The sequence below is a fragment of the Diaporthe batatas genome, assembly GCF_019321695.1.
Source record: "Diaporthe batatas strain CRI 302-4 chromosome Unknown Contig00001, whole genome shotgun sequence".
Taxonomy (NCBI): Eukaryota; Fungi; Ascomycota; class Sordariomycetes; order Diaporthales; family Diaporthaceae; genus Diaporthe; species Diaporthe batatas.
In genome coordinates this window covers 961,549-984,620 of record NW_025408548.1, presented here as the reverse complement: position 1 = coordinate 984,620, position 23,072 = coordinate 961,549, and the positions used below count along the sequence as shown (strand labels likewise).

At 53.3% G+C, this 23,072-nt stretch overlaps 7 protein-coding genes across 7 annotated transcripts; 3 read left to right on the top strand and 4 right to left on the bottom strand.

Moving 5' to 3' along the window:
* Nucleotides 1-3,043: 3,043 nt before the first annotated feature.
* Nucleotides 3,044-3,934, top strand: KVR01_000897 (uncharacterized protein; the record flags this gene model as incomplete). Its single annotated transcript, XM_044787554.1, has 1 exon — nucleotides 3,044-3,934. The coding sequence occupies one exon, from the start codon at nucleotides 3,044-3,046 to the stop codon at nucleotides 3,932-3,934; it is 891 nt and encodes a 296-aa protein (XP_044650846.1).
* A 1,004-nt stretch (nucleotides 3,935-4,938) lies between these two features.
* On the top strand, nucleotides 4,939-6,000 carry KVR01_000866 (uncharacterized protein; the record flags this gene model as incomplete). The annotated part of the gene is made up of 2 exons (XM_044794479.1): nucleotides 4,939-4,948; nucleotides 5,279-6,000. The coding sequence occupies 2 exons, from the start codon at nucleotides 4,939-4,941 to the stop codon at nucleotides 5,998-6,000; spliced, it is 732 nt and encodes a 243-aa protein (XP_044650815.1).
* A 395-nt stretch (nucleotides 6,001-6,395) lies between these two features.
* On the bottom strand, nucleotides 6,396-8,532 carry KVR01_000861 (uncharacterized protein; the record flags this gene model as incomplete). Its single annotated transcript, XM_044789731.1, has 6 exons — nucleotides 6,396-7,185; nucleotides 7,298-7,342; nucleotides 7,416-7,526; nucleotides 7,590-8,005; nucleotides 8,081-8,246; nucleotides 8,321-8,532. 6 exons carry the CDS (start codon nucleotides 8,530-8,532, stop codon nucleotides 6,396-6,398), a joined length of 1,740 nt encoding a protein of 579 aa, XP_044650810.1.
* Nucleotides 8,533-9,943: 1,411 nt separating this feature from the next.
* Nucleotides 9,944-14,334, top strand: KVR01_001023 (uncharacterized protein). Its single transcript, XM_044794159.1, has 9 exons — nucleotides 9,944-10,381; nucleotides 10,440-10,539; nucleotides 10,619-11,181; nucleotides 11,249-11,362; nucleotides 11,414-11,556; nucleotides 11,643-11,930; nucleotides 12,029-12,635; nucleotides 12,707-12,879; nucleotides 12,945-14,334. The coding sequence occupies exons 1-9, from the start codon at nucleotides 10,123-10,125 to the stop codon at nucleotides 14,115-14,117; spliced, it is 3,420 nt and encodes a 1,139-aa protein (XP_044650972.1). The 5' UTR covers nucleotides 9,944-10,122; the 3' UTR covers nucleotides 14,118-14,334.
* Nucleotides 14,335-14,506: 172 nt separating this feature from the next.
* On the bottom strand, nucleotides 14,507-15,610 carry KVR01_000639 (uncharacterized protein; the record flags this gene model as incomplete). The annotated part of the gene is made up of 2 exons (XM_044783067.1): nucleotides 14,507-15,176; nucleotides 15,198-15,610. The coding sequence occupies 2 exons, from the start codon at nucleotides 15,608-15,610 to the stop codon at nucleotides 14,507-14,509; spliced, it is 1,083 nt and encodes a 360-aa protein (XP_044650588.1).
* Nucleotides 15,611-17,505: 1,895 nt separating this feature from the next.
* On the bottom strand, nucleotides 17,506-19,066 carry KVR01_000442 (uncharacterized protein; the record flags this gene model as incomplete). Its single annotated transcript, XM_044785614.1, has 2 exons — nucleotides 18,784-19,066; nucleotides 17,506-18,722 (listed from the first exon to the last, which is right to left on the bottom strand). The coding sequence occupies exons 1-2, from the start codon at nucleotides 19,040-19,042 to the stop codon at nucleotides 17,506-17,508; spliced, it is 1,476 nt and encodes a 491-aa protein (XP_044650391.1). The 5' UTR covers nucleotides 19,043-19,066.
* Nucleotides 19,067-19,855: 789 nt separating this feature from the next.
* Nucleotides 19,856-22,447, bottom strand: KVR01_000684 (uncharacterized protein). The gene is made up of 4 exons (XM_044783022.1): nucleotides 21,228-22,447; nucleotides 20,921-21,120; nucleotides 20,486-20,838; nucleotides 19,856-20,393 (listed from the first exon to the last, which is right to left on the bottom strand). The coding sequence occupies exons 1-4, from the start codon at nucleotides 21,375-21,377 to the stop codon at nucleotides 19,939-19,941; spliced, it is 1,158 nt and encodes a 385-aa protein (XP_044650633.1). The 5' UTR covers nucleotides 21,378-22,447; the 3' UTR covers nucleotides 19,856-19,938.
* Nucleotides 22,448-23,072: the final 625 nt, after the last annotated feature.

Below are 23,072 nucleotides of genomic sequence, written 5' to 3'. Positions count from 1 at the left end.
GCAGAAGTCTGGATGGAGGCAAGAATTCAAAAGCTGTAGAATTTCAAATTTACTGACTTCCGCTATCCATGCACTACCTGGTACTAGTCGATGAATCGAACTTGTCATCGCCGCACTAGTTATCCCACGATATTCTCTTACCTCCTCCGTTCACGAGACTAGTTGGCTACATGTCCACTTAGGTAGAAAAGCTCCCCTTGGCGCAGAGTCGACATGTCCTAGTGACACGAAGCATGTTTCTCTTGCCGCAAAAGAAAATTCTGTCACAAAGGTATTTTTTTTACTAGGTAAGATCTAAAAGTTCGCATGCAGCCGATAAAAGTCTGGTTTAGCAAATTTGGATAAAATTGACCACAATAACGACCCACATCTTAGTGAGGTAGTTGTTACATTTGGTACCCAGCTTCGGAATCCATGCCAGACTGTACTCTCACCATTTCCTACTATAGTAGGGGATCTTACCTAGTTTCGCTTCTGTTCCATGTACGTCTAAGGACATACATGGCGCCTTCATATAGTAGTACAAGCTCAAGACCTAGCAATTAAAAAACATATAGTGTTGATAATGGAGGGTAGTTTAAATATGATAGGTGCTTATAGTTTTAGCCTTATGAAGCATAGATAAGGCTAAGGGGCACCGTCTTGACGGCGGTGTTAGCTAGAACACCACGAAAGGAGTCACACGGTGTACGAGATCTAAATGTGTTGAAAATATTCAGCCAGCAATACTAGGCACGTATTCCCCCGCCAAATGTCCTGATCTTTCAACCTTGATAGTATTTCAAGTTCTAATTTCAGTTACACAGCCTTAATCTGATAGCTCTCTGGATACCTATGTCAAACCTTGCGTCGCAGGGTCGAATTTACAGGGCGTTAATCATGCATATGACCCTGCGTTCTTAGATGTTAGTAGTTGGCTGTGATGAAGAGGCGGGGATTTGCACGCTCCCCTCGGGTCCACGGGTTTGTTCCGGCTTGCGTGCTTAGCCAGGATTGTTTATCAAGGATACTGCCAATGCATGCTGCTTACAAGCCACAGGGGTATACAGCAGTATCGTGCAAATCTCAAATGAGCAGAGGTGGCTTATAGCTTGCAAAACACATTGCAGTGCTAATGTTATATTGCCGTGCTGACGAAATCACATCATACCACCACTCCATTAGAATATGGACCTCGTGCTGCGATGGTCTCCATCTAGACGACCAGCATCTGCTCGTGTGGTTTCACTTCTAATCCCCATACATATTCAACATATATAGCACCTTCACACAATAATAAACGCTCAAGACCTAACGTTTAAAGAAATGCAGTACCAATAACAGTACAGAGAGAATACAATACGTCTATGGGTACGTGGCCTCAGCCTCGTACCACTCAGACAAGGCTAGGAGGCATCGCTCCGGACGGCGCCGCTAACTAGAAAGCCGGCAAAGCCGTTATACGGCGAGACTACTATATGTCGGAAATAAAAAAAAACTGAGCACGGGTGGCCTGGTTGGCTGGGATGCATCATTCTACGGCTTATGTGCTTTGAGTATGGATAACAGCAAGATCACAAGGAGGCCGTTGACAGGTAGTTGACCTGGACAGTAGTTTCCTATCCGGTATTGGGGACCGTTGTATAGATCGTACTCATCGGGGCGGCGTTGAGTATTACAATGTGAATACGTAGGAGAGTTGCACAACACTCTGAGAACTTGGTAACAGAGTTGCAATCCTCAATGTCCGGGATCCGAGTCGGAGATAGTCCTCTCTGGGAATACCTTCCGAAGGTCTGCGGCCGCCGCACCGCCCTTGGCCTGCGAGCGCACGGCCATCACTAGGTGGGCAATCCCAAGAGACAGTAGCTGTCGGCACCCAGCTAGTCCCAGTCCTACATTGCTTCCCATGACAATGGCCACCTGGTCTGTGAATCCATTCTTGCCCGGCAAGAGCTTGGGTCTCGTGAACTGCCGGGCCGAGAAGCCCAGGGCTGTACCCTCGAAAGTGTGGTTTCGTCTTGAATCCACATACAGATAAAATGTATGTCGCGCCTTCATGCAGTGGTAAGCACTCAACACCCAGCGTTTAGAAAATACAGTGCCAATAACAGTGGGAAAAGAATACAGTACTACACTCGAAAGAAGCCGTGCTTTCTAGTTCTCACGACATGATGGGGGCATAAAGAGAGGTGCCGTAAATAATTTCAAGGATTTGACTATCCACTTCGACATCTGAAGGTATGATCAACGCTCCGAGTTTTTTGATGCGTGTATCTCTTGCTCTGCAGGCCGAACGATATCGTCTAATATCGATGCTTACACTTTTCAAGATTAGGTAGTCTTGAAAAGCGTGAGCACTACATTGGGCATATCACTCTGCGAGCCCACATGGCACCAGCATGTCGTGTTTCATTTGTTTGGAGAACTTGGTCAGCTTACTGCTGGTCTTAGCTACACTATCCCTCTTACATGCCTAGCTACAATTGAAGTATTACCGGTAGCCATCGCCCCACTCGCCAAGGCGAACGGACTTTTAGGGGGAACGGACTTTATAGACGAGGTAAGTCTCCGCTGTCTGCCCGTGCCGGAGTGATTGTCCTCCCGATCCCTGAGTTTTTGTAATCAATTCGAGGTTCCTTCTCGCCTTGCCCGTGCGAGCATGTAGTCTGAAAGGCATGCAGAAAGCTCACGCCGGATGTCAAACGTTTGGAGCCCACAGGGCCCAGCCGGAAGTCATTCTGCTTTGAGGATCTGTGGCTGAAAGCTGCACTGGAGCGGCCTGGGCGTCAGATTACCAACAAATCTGGGCCCAAGAACTGTGTATACATGCCCATTTAAGTAGCAAGGTAAGTTGCCATATATATTGCATAGGTACTTTTACAATCTTGAACGGAATCTCCGGTAGTAGTGTCTCATATTAGAGCCCTCTGTCATTGTGAAGAGCCTTGGAAACTTGCCGCCGATCTCGTGCAGCTCAAGCCTTGGATAATCTTCCTCAGTACACATCTAATCAGCTCCAGCACGCCTGCTTAGTGTGGCAGCAATGACTTCACATTTTACCATGACAACAAAACAAACGATTCTCATCACCGGCTGCTCAGACCATAGTCTGGGCTCAGCCCTGGCCCTCGCTTTCCACAAGGCCGGCTGGCGAGTCTTCGCATCAGCCCGGAACTTGTCAAAGCTCAAGCTGGCGGAGGAAGCCGGCATCGAGACACTGAAGCTTGACATCACCTCAGAGGAGTCTATCGCGGCCTGCGTTGCCGCGGTCCAAGAGCTCACCGGCGGCCCGCTGGACGCACTCCTCAACAATGCCGGCGCCGCGTACAGCCTGCCACTCCTGGACATCGACATTGACAAGGCCAAGGGGCTGTTCGACCTGAATGTGTGGTCGATGCTCAGGGTGACGCGCGCATTCGTCCCACTCCTGATGCAATCAAGGGCCGGCGGCCGGGTCATCAACAACACGTCGGGGGCGTCCACGGTTGCCGGCTCGATGCCGTGGCAGGGCGCCTACAACGCGTCCAAGGCCGCCGCCACCAGCGTCACAGAGACCCTCCGCCTAGAGCTCAGCCCCTTTGGCATCAGGGTCATCAACATCATAACGGGCAGCGTCAAGTCGACATTCTTCGACAACGCGCCCCCTGCCAGGCTACCGCCCACCTCGATTTACGCCCCCGCCAAGGATATCATCGAGCAGAAGATGGCCGGCGCGGTCATGGACGAGAATGGGGCCGACCAAAACGTGTGGGCGGCGCAGGTCGTCAGGGACCTCAACAAGAACAGGCCAACGTACTGGGTGTGGCGGGGCTCGCACACTACTATCCTGAGGATTGCGAACCTGCTGCCTGTTGGATTCATGGACAGCATCATGAGGAAGATGACGGGGTTGGATTTGGTTGAGCAGAGGATCAAGGAGCAGGGGGATGCCGGCAAGGTCAAGTCATCGTGATGGGCGCAGGGGCGTACATATACTTTCTTATGTCAAGCGTTACCCACCATTTTACGAGCATTTCGCTATAGATTCATAATTCCAAATAGATATCAGCGTTATTATTAAATTAATTGTATTGTATGACCGAATCAGAACCCTCCCCCCTTCTGCTAGGTTTGTGTGCTGCCTCCCTGTCTTCGTACCGATGATCGTGTATCCACTAGTCCTGGTCTCCTTCAAATGTTACTCCACGGATGCTGTTCAGGTGACTTGCCTTGACATTTTGCCTGACGAAACTCGACTGGGGTTTTGCAGCGAGCTACGATGTCAATGGAAGGATATTCCAGAAGCTTTTTTAGCCGTGCAAGCCTCTATATCGCCCTAACTGAATCGCCCTACTACTTGTCTTATAAAGCAGCCATTAACTACCTTCTTTGGCGGCCCACAGAGCGTTGTCGAGTCCGGTGGCACATGATTTACTTGTAACCCCAGACATAAGATTACCCAGGCAATCGACCACCTGGGCAGCTTGGAGCCCCCATGGTAGGAATACATGAGGCTGCAGGTCAAAATACAGTCACTGGATCTCCAGGGCAACATCTTTCAGACCACCAATTTCAGTGGCATGGCCATGTAAAGGACCGAGTTAAAAAGCTTGCATTGCTTGTTCTATAGTTCTTGTACTTAATTGAAAGTGGGTTGTATCTTGGTCTTGAACCAATACATATGTCTGATCGCTGATTTTATAGATCGTAGAGAAGCATATTATTTCCAGATCGACCCCCGGCTACTTTCTTGCCAAAGTGGGCCTATTCCCAATTCCGGTCCGTCACTGCCTCACCTGGGCTCCCGCCTGGCCGGATTCTGAAATTTACCCCGTGCCCAGGAACTAAGGCGAAATTTCACTCGCAAGATGTAGAATCAAATACTGAACTGCCACCCACCAAACGCAGTAACCTGCCTACCTACTCAAGTAGCTGCTTAAATTGGAGTTGAAAATCTAAGAATGAATTGCTGGAGCTATGCAAGCTCGTCTCTGTCTCTGGCTTTAGGGTTCATAGAGCCGCATCACAATTATTTCGGAACTTGACTTCTCATCGAGTGAGATTGCTTGTATTATTTGTTTGGTGGGTGAGAAGTACAGTGAATTATATGAAAGAATATCTAATTATAGCAATTATTTGGTGACGCTCAGAAACTTCAATACCATTGGCTCATCCCGTGTAGCATCGCTTGCTGCCTAGTCCTAACCCCCAAGCTAATACAACAGGATGAGATCCCACATTCCGAATCTCCCTTCTCACCACACTTCCCGCACCCCCAATATGACTGAACCTCGACGCCCACCCACGGGGTCCCCAGGTCCGGATCCAAGACTCGCTTCACCCAGCGCCTACAACCGAGACGATGTAGTGTCTCTGCTGTCTTCGTTTTACGAGTCGCTTCCACACGTCTCCTCGTCAATGATCCATCACGCCCCGGAAGGCGGCTGGCCAAGCATCTCCAAATCCAGCCTCGAGGCCTGGGGGATCCACAAGACGGACGAGGCCATCGAGCTCCTGCGCCACCTGCCCTACCTCACCGGGCTCGAGCACGCCTTCGTCGCCCCCGCCGCCTTCGCGTGCGACTACCGGGTCCTCGGGTCGGCCGACGAAAAGACCGCACCCGGCTGGCTGTGGGGCCTCAAGTTCGACGACGCCTTCTGGCCGGGCTGGGTCGTGCAGCTGACGGCCGGCGTGGACAGGGAGGGCGCGTGCTACATGCTGGACACGACGGACGGCACGGTGACGCGGGGCAGGTCGGTCGGGTTCCGGTTCCCGCCGTCTTACGGGGAGGACGACCCGCGCGCCTGGCGCGACAGGCTGTGCGATGATGTTACGCTGCCGCTCCAGGCGCAGCTGCAGACCTGGGCGGCTGGATATCGGGATCTGATATACCTGGCTGTGCCGCCCACCATCTCCGATTACGCCTGTCCCGGGGTCTACGTGTGGAGTGACAAGGACGGTCCTGGGTCCGTGGACTGGAATGAGATCGAGGTGAGTAATGGCACACTCATGGGCCTATCAATCGTTTTCACTGCCTAGGTGCCAATCAAGTTACTAATCCAAGTTAGGGCCTGAGGAAAATTTATACAGAGCATGGGTGGCCAAATGATTACCGCAAAGATGAGTGTATCACAGCCATTGAGCAGTGGTGGACTCGAGGCAGAAAACACAACTAGGCACTAAGTTCATACACTATGATTTAATGAAGCCAGAAGGGAGTGCGGCTCGGTAGCTTGAGCAGTCTTCTTCTGGGATACGATGTGTACAAGTATCTTGAGCACGAAATACAAAGTCAAGGGGTCCTGAGATCAACAGTTTTGATCACAGGCGCAGAGGTTCCAGATCAAGCCTTTCTATGTTGGTAGGGAGATGATTTGAAAATTAAAAGCAATTAATTCTTCAAGAATCCCTAAAATAGCACGCATATTCTAAATCTAGCTCGATACGATGCCTACGCAGTAGTACTCCTGGGCCCAGAGACTCGTCGCACAATTTGCCCCGTTGGCCCCCAAGACAGTGTTCCACGCATACAGATTGGCGTTCGAAATGGCATTCAGAGACGCAAACACATCGCAGCTATCCCCATCCACTGCCATAGCGTACTTGTTGCAACTGGCTGTGATGCCAGTCTGCGTCGGACCAGGAGCCGGCACGGGCGTCGTAGGAGCAGGGGGCGGGGCGATGCCAACGCAGTACCACTCCTGGGCCCAGAGCGAAGTCTGGCAGTTCTGCCCAGAGGTGCCCAGCACCGCATTCCAGGCGTACAGCTGCGCATCGGTGATCTTGTTGCGCGACGCGAAGACATCGCACGTATCCTCGGACACCGCCTGCGCAAACTTGTTACAGTTGCTGACGATGCCAGACTGCGTCGGCCCGGGCGCCGTGGCCGGCGCCGTGCTCGTCGGGGCGGCCTTGACCCCGATGCAGTAGTACTCGCTGGCCCAGAAGTTGGTGGTGCAGTTGGCACCGTTGAGGCCGAGCACGGGGTTCCACGCGTAGAACTGCCCGGTGCTTATGCCGTGCGCGCCGGCGAAGTCGAAGCAGGTGTCACCGGCCTTGGCCATCGCGAAGTTGTTGCACCCGCTCACCAGGCCGTCTTGCGTGGGAGATGGGGCGCCGGCTCCTTCCGAGGCTGAGTTGCCTGTTGTCGTTGCCGTTGATGTCGGGGTGACGATTCCCCCTTGGCCCCCTCGTTGCTGGTTGCCGGCGTCTGCATCTGTGCCCCTGCAGAATGTCAGCTAAGAGATTTCCAAAACGGCTGAAACAACCCAACAAGTATCCATCGAGGATTTCGCTGATGCATCAAGCCTAACTCATGGGGACATTCGATACTTACAGTGGCGGGGGAGGTAGCACGAACGATCCTGTGGTTCCTGGGGCACTATTTTATTTACCGAAATGATTAGTTGTTGACTCTTTCTGGTGTTCCCCACGGACACGACACCTTGACATACGTGATGCATATATACTGTCCTGCTGTGAGATCATCACAGAGGCCCATGATATTCTTGTTCCAGCTGAGGAACTGAACGGTTGTTACCTTCAGTGAGGCTGCAAGCGTGTCACTGCAGACGAACGTTCGTTAGAAAGAATACAGCAGCGGTTACAGGCCAAACACATAAACGTACCAGGTTTGACCACTCGCGACCTGCTGCAATTTGCAAGCAGCGCGCAGGCATGTACTGGCACCCACAACGCAAGTATCGCTGCCTGTCTTGGCCTTCAGTTCCCCAGTGGTCACACCGTACTGGTTTGAGAGGGAGTCGCAGCCAGAGCCGCTTGAAACCGTCTGTCCGGGACAGGTGGTGGCTGCAGGGGAGGTTGTGGTCGTGGCAGTGCTCGAGTCGCCCACGTTGGCCGAGGTCAGGGGGGGTGCTGCATCGTATTCGGGCACGGCACGGATCGTGAATTCCGGAAGCTTGGTGGTACATATATCCTCGATATCCTGGAGCTGATCGACGAGGTAGTCTGAGTAGTCCGCCTCGGTCAAGAAGCTCGAAGTGACGCGGTTGTAGAGCATCCAGATAAAGCAAGGATTGCACAACTTCATGTGTGCACTGTCAGCTTCTTCATATCCAACATTCGAATTCTGTCAGTTCAGGCGGAATCGGTTGCTTACTGTGTCGTCATCGTATAAGTTTGCCATACGGACGTTTTCAGTTGGGATCGACGACGAGTTCCCGCTGCAAGTGGGATCTGTCGGATTTACAGCACAGTCGGCCCTCACGATGTCGGATCCGACCCATTCTTGTGACTCTGTTAGACACCACTGATGGGTGTCCGAACTATGCAGGCGCATATAGGTCAGACAACCAATTCCCAAGTAAGCTTCAACAGGCTTTTCGCAAGGGTGACTTACTCAGAAGCAAGGCATGCAACGTTGAGTCCATCAATGAAGCGATCAGCTATGGAGTACGCAGGAACGAGTTTGCCGTACGCAGTAAGATACTGATCGTAGCAGTCATTGGTGATGCTGTCAATCCAGGTGGACGCGTCCTGTTGACAAGTCCCGCCACAGAGTGTTGTAACGTTGTCGTCCTCCCACCAGTAATTATCAAATTCGCCAACCATTTGAAACAATGTTTGATCACAGCTGGGAATGGTCTGGTTTCTTTGAAAATTTGTATGTCAGTCTCGCATGGTCTTCCACTTTCAATCTCAGAGAAGCCGAATGAGTTACCGTACAGTGATTCGATGCAGTCTGTAGATATGTTCAAAGCCTTGCTCAATTTTCCTGGGTCCACTGGCGGATACAGATTGAACTGTGCGACTGTGGGACGAGCCATCATGAGAATCCCCACGCAGGGGAACATGAATTCTAGGGAGAACATGATGCTTGGATGCTTGAGTATCTTGGGAAGCAACAGACAGGTTCCTCAAAGAGGGCGCGAAGTCCCTAGAATGGGGGAGACAAGAGCCCGTCGAAGGTATGTCGCTGGAGGTAGACAAAGGCGACTTGCTGTGCTCCTGACCGCAGTGTCATGCGAAGAATTCGAGATTCCTTCTTCTGATTGTATATCAGAGAATGAGTAGACCCTGTACAAACATAGCATTGGATTTGACACGCTAAGCCTGTTCCTGAGGGCCTCGTGCGTGTGGTTGAGGCCCACCATAATCAATGAGCGCGTCAGCGTATCAGGTACTACTAACACGCCAGATGGGTAGTCTAGACCCTGAAGTTTCTGACATTTGAGCAGGGTACCTAGGTAGTAGAGCATTCCGGGAGTCGGATCCTTCTTCCTTCGTGTGGCTTGCCAAGACCCCAAGTCAGATCGCAATTTGCCAGCTGACAATATTGAAGAAGCTTGTCTCGGCCGACAATGCTTATTCCTCCGCCCAGAAAGCTTGACTTTAGACCCAAAAAGCTTAGCATGCGCCGGGCGTGTTACCGAATTCGCACGAACAGGCAGCAGGCAGACAGTGAACCGCACTCCGTATAATCCTTTAGACCCTTAATCTTGATGTAATATCGATAGCAAGGTAGGATCGGCTAACAGAATCTTTGGTGAGCATCACTGAAATTCTCTACCACTCCCACTAGAGAATTCTTCCCGTCTTTAGCGCCGGACTAACCTTTAAAAGCCCTGACCATTGTACCAAATCTAGGTTTGATAGTGTCGAACAGCGGACGATGATTGGCCAACGTTGTCCGCGCGGACAGTAGGGTCTCTCAGGGCCAGCCCCATCGGGCCCCTTTATCCAGCAGATTGATATCACCGGGAATGATTTTCAATCTTGATGCGAAGCTGGTGTAAGCTGAGTAAGAACAATAACCACGGAAACGTGTCTGCCTAAAGAATAATGGATCAAATCAGGGGCAACACAGCATTCCAGGCCCGGAAAGACCTCGGGAAGGATCATCACAAGTGATCATTTGACCAACTTTCATCTGGGAAGGAGGGTGTAGTGATTTTAATCACCAGGATCATCTTTCCTATGCAACGACAGAGCAAATTCAGGCGACTGGGATCGCTTGGGCTCGCTGGGATTATCAGCAGAGGTTTTAGAAACCACGGTTTTACCGAGGTCAAGAATGTGGGATACGGAAGGACACAAATTGGTGTCATGACCGCAAAACCTTTTCTTTGATTTCCCTGTGGCCATCACCATAGTCCTATGATATCGTGACAGTGTCGTCTACTCTAGACGAGCTTCACTGCAATGCTTCGATCCTACATTCCTTTGGCAGTTCCTATCCTGCTTCTGCACATTCTTTACTTTGACCTGACCATTGCAGTTCCCTTCAATAGCATTGACCATAGACAACACAATTCCTTCTTCGAACACCCATCTCTGAACAGGCACAGTCTAGAGAGGCGGCTACCCACGGGAACATGCGACGCAAATACACCTTGCGAGAACGCGGCCTGCTGCGGTACCAACGGCCTATGTGGCTACTCGCCAACTGAATGCGGAGCAGGTGGGGTTTTGATGCCACAGCCTGTATGAATGTCCCTCCAAGACTGACTCATTTACAGGGAACTGTACTTCGAATTGCGATGCTAAGGCCTCATGTGGGCAATATGGAAAGCCTGGGCAGCAGAACTGCCCGCTGGACGTGTGTTGCTCAAAGTTTGGGTAGGTTTAAGCTGTCCCCAACCCCTCTCTGGAGCTTTTCATAGCTTGGTCTTGAGTCTAATACACATATAATCTCAAGGTTCTGCGGTTCGACCAGCGACTTCTGCGATGCAGGATGTCAAAAGGACTTTGGCGGTTGTGGCGATGTCAAACGACCATCCTGCAATGGGAACTCGATTGCGAAGCGCACAATCGGCTATTACGAATCCTGGGCCAACACGAGAAAATGTCAACCCGTGTCGCCAGAGGATCTGAACCTCAACGGTTTCACACACTTGAACTTTGCCTTTGCCTCCTTCGACCCTTCGAGCTTCGCCATTGCGCCCATGGACTCCAAGAGCGGTGAGCTATTCGGACGTTTCACCGCGCTGAAAGACACCCATCCTGGCCTCGAGACGTGGATCTCTGTGGGCGGTTGGTCTTTCACGGACCCGGGCCCTACCCGGAATGCCTTCAGTGACATGACAAGCTCTGCTGGGAACCGGCAAAAGTTCATCTCGGGGCTCATCAGCTTTATGGAGCAGTATGGCTTCGACGGGGTGGACCTCGACTGGGAATACCCTCAGGCCGATGACCGTGGTGGTATCACGGCAGACAAGGACAATTACTCCGCTTTGGTCAAGGATCTGCGCGCAGCCTTTGGTAAGAAATTTCCATAATCTTGGAACTTGTTGCGCTTTTCACACATGCTGACAGATTCTCGGTATAGGCGACAGATATGGCATCTCAATGACTTTGCCAACATCGTTCTGGTATCTTCAGCACTTTGATCTCAAGGCCATCCAGCCCAATGTAGACTGGTTCAACTTCATGTCCTACGATCGTAAGTATTTTCAAACAATGACCAACTTTATCACATACTGACAGCAATAAGTCCACGGCACGTGGGATGCCCAATCCAAATTCCTCGGTCCTTACATCGCTCCCCACACCAACGTGACCGAGATAGACTTGGGCCTCGACTTGCTCTGGCGGGCAGGAGTCAAACCAGAAAAGGTCATAATGGGATTCGGCTGGGTACGTTATTTCTCAAAGTCTACTGACAGAGCCGACAGCCTCCCCTGAAAGTCGTGTGGCTGATGATATCTTGCGTGTCCCAACAGTACGGGCGGTCGTTCACATTGACAGACCCATCATGCAATACACCCAATGGTGTCTGCCAGTTCTCAGGTGGCGCAAAAGAAGGTCCCTGTTCCGGTGCGAGTGGCATCCTTGACCTGCAGGAGATCAAGGATGTCATCGCTGACAAGAACGTCAAGCCTGTCTGGGACAAGGATGCGATGGTGAAGTGGATAACCTGGGACTCTAACCAGTGGATATCCTACGATGACGACGATACTTTTGACCAGAAGCGCAAGTTTGCTAATTCCAGATGTCTCGGTGGTACCATGGTGAGCCATCCTTCTACTCCACGTACATTTGTGCACCACATGTGTCACATCACCTAATCTTGTCTTTTGGCTGATCAATTTCCCCTTCCTTGTTTAAGGTCTGGGCTATCGACCAGGTGAATCAAGAGGACGACAACCACCTTGCTCCAGCCCCGGGCGTCTCGACACAGGACCAGCAGGACGCCAAGCAAATGAGCGATGACCTTGCCGCAGGAGTGACCTGCTACACCACCGACTGTGGCCAGAAGTGCAAATCGGGCACGAACAAAGTGTCTGAGATGAACGGCCAGCCAGGAAAATTGTCAACCAATGGCCGGTGTGGGAAAGGTGAGTACCGGTCACTCTGCTGCGATGACGGCACGCGCATGGGCACGTGTACGTGGCGAGGCTACCGAGGCGTTGGCCTGTCATGTATGGGCGGCTGTGCCGACGGAGAGACGGAGATAGTGCAGGACACGAACAGCCATGACAAGAATGGTGACCGCACCTGCACTGGCGGCATCCAGAGCTACTGCTGCAAGGACTTCAAGCCAGCACCATCTGCGGACGACATCAAACAAGAGGCCGAAGATACTGCGAAGGACCTGGCTGAACAGGCTGCGGAGCAGGCTGCCCTGGATATTGCAGCGAAGGCTTTCTGTCGCATTGCCGTGCCGGCTCTGCTGGCACCTTTAGAGCTCATCGAAGCGGCCATCCCGATCATAGGTATGGAAAACTCTCCCTCCCCTAACGCCTCCCCAGCAGAGATGAGGAACTTGACTGAAATGTTACCACAGGAGAGATCTTGGATATTGCCGAAGTTGCTGCCACGCCGGCACTGGTTCAGCTCTGCATCAAGGGGGTGGAAAAGGAAGGGAAGGCAGTCTTCAAGGTCTTTGGAAAAGAGCATAGCCTTTCTATGGACAAGCCAAAGACAACCAAAGTCTCCCGGCCACCAGAGTCAAGCCATGTAAGTGCACATTCACGATCTGATCGTTATGTTGACGACCTGACTCAGTACTGATCTTCGGATAGACCTCAGCCCCCACACGTTCAGCCTGCCCCAAGAGCAAAAGGGCCGACTGCGAGAACAACGACCCGCAATACCACAAGACAATTACGACAGCAGTGGTTGACCAATTTCGAAGCCCTGTCAGACAGATCATGTGCGACGGCGGCGGTGCCAACCCCGGAATCAACGACCACCCACAGGCTTGTTTCAACTATGCGTCCATCTCTCGGGTCAACCCACAGTATGCGACCATTACATGTCCATATCGCAAACCGACAGCGAGAACGCTGCGACCTGTCACGGCGGAGTTCAACGGCCAACGCGACCGGGCACGCTTTGATGCCCAACTAGCAAACTTGCCTCTTGGTGGCTGTTCTCCCGACGAGTATCCACCAGCGGCGATGGCAGATATCAACGATGGCTTCAACGACCTGACCTCAACTCAGGGCGTGCGCCGCCCAGTGGGGTATGTAGACCGCGGTCAGATGGTGCGGCTCATCGCGAGCCGCGACAACTACCTCGCAGGCCGGCTCTTCGACCAGTGCAACCCCTACGCGCCGTACAGTCTGGACAACCCCCACAGGGAGGTCCCCGCCGGGAGGGGCGGCAGGGCCGGCGTCGTCACGTACACATACTTCAGGGCCGTCTTCGACCGCGAGCGCTTCACCATCGCCACCCAGAACATGCCCAACTGGGCCGACGACGGCATGAGCGACAACGCCTGCGCCATCTTCAACAACGGGCCCGTCACGCACCCGGGCTACGCCGTGCTGAACCGCGACCCCTGGTTCGACAACCACCCCACCGAGGCACAGCTGACCGCCGCGTATGCGCCCGCCGCGCGGGCGAGGCGCGAGTGGGTGGACGACGTCGGCCTGGTCGTGGTCGCCGGCAACTCGAGCCATGTGGCCTCCAAGGGCGAGATCCAGGACGAGTTCGGCTTCGACGACTGCGCGGACGAGAAGTGCGCCCGGGAGCTGCGCGCACTCCGCGCTGTTGCCCAGCAGCGGCGGGACGAGCTGTCCCCGTCCCGGCCCACGAGGGTCGATGCCGCCGCCACGCCGGCGGTCGAGGTCGCCATGTTGGACCAGGGCGAGGACGGAGGTTTGGAGCCGGCGACGGAGATCAGCGCTGATTCTTTGCGGCCTGATGTACCGCGGTATACTGGTACTGCCAGTGCAGGGCAGGGTGTGTAACAGTTTGCAAAACTGCGTTGCAGTGCTGGCTGGCAGTGACCGGATGTGGACTGTCCTTTTACTTGTTCGCCTGGGAAGTCTTGCGCAGAAAGATGTTCTGCCTTTCGAGGTTATGATGGTTGGTTGATGCCTACCCTACGGTAATTCAGTCAGATTCTTCTTGTCACGCGTGCCAGTGATGCATTCCAAGGTTTCAATGCTACCAGAATTCAACATGTATTGTAATGTCTGCCCAGGCCATTAGAAATCGGTAAACTGCCGAGTTCAGACCCAATGACGGCCGATGAGGGCGCCAGGCCACTGTCTCTTCTCTCGTTTTCTCCCCCAGCCCAACTGAATGTGCACATGTCCAGGTGGGCTCGCGCCAGACTCCTCCTCTGGAAATCCCATCACTCTCTTGCTGCTGCTGCCTTTGCTGCTGCTGCCTTTGCTGTTGCTGCCCTGACCAGGTCCTCGAGCATCCCAATGGCGCCCGGTGTCTCTCGCCATGCAAGTGCGTGGTAGTCACACACGACCAACTGTTGAAGAATCGCGTCGGTCGCCACAGGTCCCTGGATGACCCTTTCCTGTCTGAGTGGCTCGTAGTGATACCTGATCGACCTTTGAAGACTCGCGTCGGTCGCCACAGGTCCCCGGATGACCCTTTCCTGTCTGAGTTGCTCGTGTACAAGGAAAGTTGGCCAGAACATCGGATCGGTACGCTGGACTCTGTAAAAAATGACCTTGACCTCCACTTTGAGCAGCTTCACGAAGAAAGCCGTCTTATCCACGGAAGCCTCAGCGATATCCTTCCACGCGGCCACCACGTTGCTGACCAGCGGCATCTGAGCTCGGATCATATGGATGAAGTCTTGACGGAGCACTCCCTGGAAGGCGCGGGTGGCGTTCTGCATGTTCTGCAGGTCGAGAAGGATTCGCACCTTGATGAGCATCGCGGCCATGATGTGGTTCATGTTCATGGGGCCATCGACGCGGAGGGCCGTGATGGGGCACTCAACGGGGTCCTCGCCCCTCATGTCGAGATAGGGCAGACTCCGAGTCGGATGGGCCCAGTCATAGCTGGGGGCTGTGAGTGCCCACCACTTGATGAAGTCGTAGCACTCCTGGTCGCGGCCAAGGCGTAGGAACAAGGTGGGGATGATGTCGCGCGCGCGCAGCTCATCGGGATCGGAGGGACAGAGGCGGAGCACCTCGTTCAGGTGGCCAAGTGCGAATTCCACGGCCACAATGTTGTCGAAATGATTCAGGGTGTCTGTGGCGACCTTGCGGTGCTTCAGCGCCATCTTGGTGCGGTCTTGATCCTGGCGGGAAAGATCCTCGAGGGCCTTCTTGATGACACTGCACGGGTGCTCATGGGCGGCTCGGTCTCGGTGTTGATGTGCGCGACAGCAGTAGTAGACAAGCTTGCACACATCACAGGGCTTGAGCGCGACGCGTTCGTGGCAGACCTGGCACTGGCGTCGCTCAAGGGTGAGTTCCACGGTCGGGTCCATCTTGAGGGCGAATCGGGTGTCTGTCTGTACAAGTGAGGAGATGCTGTTGCTCTGGGAAGACGATGTCCCGATGTTGACAAAGGCTCTCCGAGATGGAAGTCAGCTCGGGGGAACTGGAGATGGAGGATTATGAATCAAGGATGGAGGAAGCTGCCTGCAACCAAACAAAAGATTGCAGAGTTTTTCAAAGCAGCTTGCAATTCGGACGCGCTTAGCGTTGTTGACTTGCGTTTGTCAAAAGGGACGGGGCAGCAATTGGACAACCAGTTGACCAGTTGACCCTAGCAACCAAAGGTACAATAGGGACAGGGCCATAACTGCTCAAGTACCTAGGTACCTGGGCAGCAAGTCCTACCTTGGAAGATCACAAGACTGGTATAAAGAACCTTGATATCACGTGAATTCGAGTGGAGGGCGCCATTCACCACCCCCAAGCCTAAAGTTTTGATTGTGGTAGTTGAATCAATTGCAACGCCCTCATGCTACTGTTTGCTCAGGTTTGAGCTGGGGCATAAATTCACTCAGATGGCATATCATAAGCCAGACAAGACTCTAGGGTTGTGGACTCAGCTCACAGCACCTAGGTAGACAGCAACAAGTGTAGGATGGGTGGTTTTCAAAAGGAGCCCAGTTTCAAGAAGACGAGTCCTTCAGCACAGCCATGAAATTTGATGTTACTTGCCCTTGGCCCTATCATGGGACACACCACAGCAAAGAGTTCGTTATGGGATCGGGCGATTTGCAGCTTGACCTACCCAGTCATCGGAGGCATTGACACACACGGACGGCCGCTCGACTGGGCTGGTGGCTGATCGCCTCTGGCCACCACGAGACAAGGTGTAAAAGCCTTCCAAGGTTGCTTGGACGACTGGCCAGACTGCACTTGGGTTGTAGGGCTGGGAGTAGCCAAGCAAGAGGTTAGAAGGCCTTGCTGCCGTCATGACCTTGGCCAGGCCCTACGAGTTGAGATTCGGATTTTGTTTCTTCACCAAGGAGCCCAACCTCTGCTTTATTTTCTGTCCTTGTGTCGTTGACTACTGGAGTCCAGATATCCCTTGTTGTTGTTCCTTTTTCAGATACCTAGGTAAGCTCCGTGTGCGGGTTGACCGCGTTGTGGTTGATCCACTCATCGCCGCCATCAAAGGCACCCTTGAGTAGGAGCTTTCTCGCCTGCGCAGGTTGATCTGATCCTGTTAGCTGCCACTGAGATTTGCTTGGTCTAGTTTTGGCTAGAACTTTCTTTGGTCGGAACATACCGTGAGGTCCTCCACGACCGCATCTTGCGAGTCATGATCGCTTCGCTCAGAGATTGGGCGCATCATTTGCGTGCGCCATGTCGCTAATATTACTCTTTCTACTTGGTGTAGAAAGCTGCAAACATCGCCCATCTCCGGGTTTCTGGTGACGCACCGTCGCTTGGGTGTCCGTTTCGCAGCATGGGCAACGGTGTCCCCCTACCCACCCACACCATAGGGCAACCTCCTGGATGGCTCTCTGCTATTGTGACCCTCGCATGGGACTTCCCTGTATGGAATACTTACCACAGCGGAACCTCCTATTGGAGGTGATCACATAGATACCTAAGTATCTAGCAGCTAGTTAAGCTACAGCAGCGTTCTTATGATCCATTGATGCGTCGTTTTCGAAGGTGTGGCGGTGCTCTGGTTTCTGGATAGTAGGGGGTGAACGGGGAAACACACATAGGATCTCGACGTCATGCTTTGCGGTCAGACATTCGGCCACACTTTGCTTTGTGACATTGATATGTAGATATTCAAGGGGTATTTAACGATGAATCAGTATTCAATATATTATTTGTTAGCCTTATCGCATAAAAAGTGTTCCCTTCGCCTGGTGGAAGAAGAAGTGCCAAGAGTTAAGGATGCTTAGACTCTTTACAGCCTTACATGAGCATACTTCAACAATTCTTCATCCTCCAATAACCGGTCCGCACACCCCTCCTCCAGACACACGCAGACCTCCAGACCCTCATCCGGCGCGGCGCCTCTGACGCCAGTCCTCTGGGGAAATATGAACACGTAGCCCTCAAACTGGGGGTTCGGCCACCTCAGCGCCACCGGCAGGCCGAATCCAAAGTCATGCTTCCGGTACGCCTCCATGCCCTGCCAGCTGGTCCCGGCCAGGTCGATGCCCAGGAAGTTGTTCATGTTGACGGTGATCCAGCGCCTGTCGCGCAGGCCCGCCACCCACTCGGGCATCTCGGCCGTGTACTGCGGCGTGATCTCCCTGATGCCCTGGCGCACAAGAGGGGCCAGGCGGCGCAGGTCGGCCCCGACGAGCTCGCCCACGGCCAGGGGCCCGGCGCGGGGCAGGGCGCACCCGTTGCCCAGGTACCGCGGCGGCAGCGGCGGGTCGAGCCTGGAGCGGGCGTTGGCGGGGTGGATGATGCTGCTCCTGTCGTCCATGGACGGCCTGAGCAGGGGGATCTTGGCGCGCGTCATGGTCTTCCAGAAGAGCGCCATCACGGCGTCGTAGGTCGAGATCCACCCTCCGAGTCCGTCCCCTGCCTGGGCCGGCGAGGCGTCTGCCTTGAGCTGCTCGAGGCTTGCCCGGGTCAGGTGCCAGATGCGGCTGACGATTGGTGGGACTACAAAGTCCGCGGGTGGCGGGGGGGTCGGACCGCCCACGTCCTTGAGCGTCGTGAACTTGCCGTCCAGCTGCTTCCACCGCTCGGCGCTGGGTGCCTTGGGCGCGCTGAGGCGCGAGCGGTCGCGGTTGGCATCGTCGATTGGCTTGAAGGCAGTGCCGTGCTTGGCAGCCATGGAGTTCTCCGCCCACGTGGTGAGGAACCCATCAGCGCCGGGGGCATCGGTAAGGCTGTGGTGCATGGCCAGGCCGAGGATGAAGCCCCCCTTGATGAACGTGATCTGGAAAGTGGCGACCATCAACCCGTCCTTAGCGTCCTGTCCCACTGGAGAGAAGATCATCTTTTCCGTGACCACCTTCGGCAGGAGCTTGTCTGGGAGCAGCTCAGATGCCGGGAAGTGCCGTGCTGCGAGCTCTTGGAAAGATGGATGCTGCGCCTCCTCGTCATCCCCGTCGAGGTGCTCTACAAAAAGGCTCACGGCATCAGTACGCTTTGCGACAACCCCTGTTGTATTCGCTGTTAGTTCATCGTACGTCTTGGAATTGCCCAGTCTCATGGAACATACACAGGCGGCCATTGTCCTCGTCCATGTGAAGAGAGCCGTTGACGACCGGGTACTGCGTCAGGGCATACTCGAGGCCTTTTCGGAAGGTCGTGACGATTTCGTCCTTGTCTGCTCCGTCCGGGAGCTCAAAAACTTCGACTATTGGGACGAATATCTTTGGCATGGTGTGGTCCATGTCGGACAGCTCAAACTTCTCCTCTCGTGGCACGTGGCGCCAGTCGGCGCGACGCACGCGGATCTCTTGTCCAGCAGCCGCCATGTTGCAAAGTGAATCCAGATGTCAGAACGGGGATAGCCGAGTCTTGCGACGGTCTTGTAAGTGAAAGTATGCAGCTAAAATTTAACGTTTTCAAGGGCAAGTCCAGCCGTTGGCGGAACCTTCCGGAATATATACTTAAGTACTTAAGTACTCAGACATGACGGATCAGGGTCGCGATGGGGAAGCTTTAATTTCTACCAGATTCACGGTCCGATACGACCAGAACAACGATTATCTTTACGTTATGCAAAGTTGTGCACGCATCAAGCGAACACTGACCCGTGCAAGTACCGACAATGATCGACGTACTCCTGACTGACCCCTGAGCATGCAGGGACCCAAGAGACCCACGTGTGGGTAAGGCTCCGGGACGGTCCATATGGAGTTCGACAAGCCGTTGGCTGCAGGTAACAGGAGTCATGGTATCCAACGAGACCTGATCAGTGCACCAGACACGTCTGAGCTTGATTGAACATCATGGAATATCCTGGGTGTGGCCCCATGCATCATTTCGGCCGGCCGAGTGAGCGTTACACCGACCTTCAGCAATGCATGGATGCACCTCGGCAGGGCTGATCACGAACATTCTCGGCGATGCTAAGGTCCATCCGTCCAGCCAGAGATCAATAATTCTGTGGAATTCGGTGGGCCAGTCTCACCTTGGGATCATGATATTCGCGCCAACTGTCTATTGACATCTGTTCGTACAAAAACACGGTACCGATGCTCTCTTTTGCTAACTATCAGCCAGCTGTATTTTGGTGAGTGATATCCACGAATTTTAATTTCTCGCAGGCTATGGGGCCAGAACGGTCTCATCGGTGTCATTATTATTGCTTATTAAGTAGAACTATGTGTACAAAGTAGGTATCTTTCATCTGTCTCCAGAGCCGCCCCTAGACGGCTGATCCGTACGTAACGGTGACTTGACGCGTCCTGCGAATTCCATCTCCGTAACCTTGGTGTTGCTGGTCATCTCCTAGAATCTCCTTGTCACTGTCGTTATCAGAGATGTGGTCTGTGTTCTTGGCGCCCATCGGGGCAGACGAGAAGGCGGTCACATTCGTGGTAACCATCATCCCCTTGCTCTTGGCCCCGTTGGACGGCCCGAAATTCGCCATGCCGAAGCTCTCCGCGTCGGGCCCGCCATCCACCGATGCCAGCGTCTGCTTCTTGGAGGTTCCCCTGCCGTAGCGGCTGCCGTCAAAGTTGTCTCCTGTGCCGTACTGGTAGGCCGATGATTGCATATGCAACACCTTTTGCCACATAGGCCGGAGCGTTGGGACGGAGATGCAGACGACGGTGACCATGAGCTCGCTGGAGGTGAACATCACCGAGTCGGCCGTGGCGACTAGATCACGGGAGTCAAATGTCAGCCACTCTGTTCGATAGCAATGATTGTCCCCGAAATTGGGGAGGAGAGTCGACTTTTCGGAATCTTACACAAGTAGTCGGCAGAGTTGCCCAGCACTCCTAGGCCGGTAGTCCTGATGACGCCGCAGACGCCGGCAAAGATACCCAGGCTAAGCGACACACAGACGGTGATCTTCTCCTTCTTCTTCATGTTGAGTTCCCACAACACAAACCACGGGAAGATGGCCAGAAAGAAGTCCATGGCAGCGCTCCAGCTGCAGGTGACGTAGGCCAAATTGGTGAGGCTGATGGGGCATGCCTCTATCGGAGTCTTCTGGTCCCATAATGCGTGCGTTGGCGTACACTGCGCCCAGACGCAAATAGCCAGCATGACGGCAACAAAGCCGTTGCTTAGCATCCACGCCCAGAGTAGCATTTTGTGCCTGTCAAAGAACGTCAGAGTCAGCAATTCAGCTCATCGATAGGAGGAAACGCAATAGTGGTCCAAAAGTCTATGATACTGACCAAGAAGTAGTAAGAATCCTCAACAAGAACAAGGCTCCAGCTGCTTTGCTTGTGCCCATGGTCAGGGCTACGGCCGACTGCCCGATAAGCTCCCAGAATGTCGCCCCGGCTCTGTCAGAGATCGCTAGGTCGGCATTGTGCTGGCCGAACCCATAAGCACAAGACACTGAGAACGTGACGGCAAATACAAGTTGCAATATCTGTATGTCTGATCAGCCTTGATAGATCCCAAAGACCCCAGGAGAGAGGTTTGTCTGCGGGGCAGCCATTCCTCTGAGTCCCGTGCGAAGTCGTGAAAGATGCTTACCCAGGTTATCCAAAGCAGATAGTCATCAGACCCAATCTTGCCCTTGATGAAGTGTCTTGTATACCATCTCAAAACGATGAAGGTCAGCGTTATCGCTGCCTCGGTCCATATACACGCGAGCACCGCCGGACCCTTCCCGCCTAGAGGCATATCGGACTGTCGGCGGCGAAGACTTGCTTTGGGCGCCGATAGAATGTCGAAATGCAACAATTTAGTCTTTCAAAGAACCAGGGAATAAGAAACTGTGAAAGATAGAGCAAGTCAGATGAGTCAGTACCTGGTCACAGACCGAGAGCACAAAAGTTTTGTGTTGGTTGTCGGTACAACATCTGGCCTGGATTTCTGCCATCAGAGGAAACGGGGTATATCAAGCGGTTAAGCGTTTTGGCGTCACCCAACGGGAAAGAAAAGGGTGTCTCAGGCCCCAGCAGCATCGAGACCTGGGTCCTGGGGCTGTCATGAAGGTGGAGCCTCATTTCTGGGTCCTAGTGCGATAATGCCGGTACGCGGTGAAATTACCCGTAGTTTCAGTCATGTATGTTGCTAGGGACCGTCAACGACTCTATGCCCCCCATCTCTATGCGAAAATGCTTTCAGCGCTGAACCATAGTTTTGTGTGACTGCGACCTCATTCTGGCAGCGATGTGTCGTTCCCGTGAGCCAGCGCCCTTTAAGGTTCTCCACCGTGACCATTGCGATTTTCAGAGTTCCGGAGTTCTCAGCTCATTCTGGGGCGCCGGAAAGAAAGTGACAAAGATGGGGTAGTCAGGGCGCTGTGTATGGGTACCTAGGTATGGAGGACGGCCCAGGTGGGCCTGGGGTCCGAACTACTGACTGCCGAGACGGTTTGTCCTTATCCCTTTCAGTTGCATCAAGCATACGAGCTGTGTTCGAGTCAGATGAAGTGGGAACTGGCATTGGTCCCCGAGGACTGGACTCCACTTTTCAGACTTCGAGTCGGTGACGATCTCGATAGGGACATTACGCGGCGGCGATCAAGTCGACGCCAAGCCCTAATTCCATACTTTACCTCCACCAAGAACCTTTCATTGCCAACGTCTGGCCCGTTCATCGCCGAAGTTTCTACGGGGCTGAATCCGGCCGTTTGATATGATGCCCGCGGGCGTGAGCAGGTTGCTATCGCCGAGTGGCTTTTCAAAGTAAAATGAGAACAAATGTGGCTTACCCCAGGGCAGCTTGGGCAGCTATGGAGAGCCGTGGTTGAAGCTACGTGTGTCAAGGCAGCTCTAGTGACGACTAAGGCAAGCCACTGATTTTGTTGCGTGGCATCGTTCGAAAACTTGGGCCTGTCAGGTTCGCACTAAAAATAAACACTCCGTATCATCCCATGTTCTGCCACGGCAATGACCTGTCAGTGGCTCGGGCTCCCCGCAACCCTGCAGTCGGGCACTAGCTCCCGAGGTCAACAGTCAGGGCTGGACTGTCCTTTAATCGTCAATTGGACGATCCTGCACCGGGGAACATTGCACCCGAGAGTACTACCTTTCTCATGTTGTATGTCTTTTACAGGTGATCGCACGTATGAGTGCTTAAAAGATTTAAGAATGAGTTTCAATAGCTTACATAATGTTGTTTTAATCTTTTAGGTGTGGGATATCATATTCTTCAAGTTTCTTTATTACCTCGAGCTGTAATAAGGATTGAAGAATGAAGCATGTATTTGACGGGATCAAACTCATTTACTACTAGGAATAACTTGTTAGAAGCCATCAGTCACTGTAGTCCTGCGGGTGTGACGGTACGGGCTTATAACTGCTAAATTTCCAAGGCGGGGGACTTGGAAATTGTGGTCTTTTGGCCGGGGCGTCTGTTACGCTAGCAGTT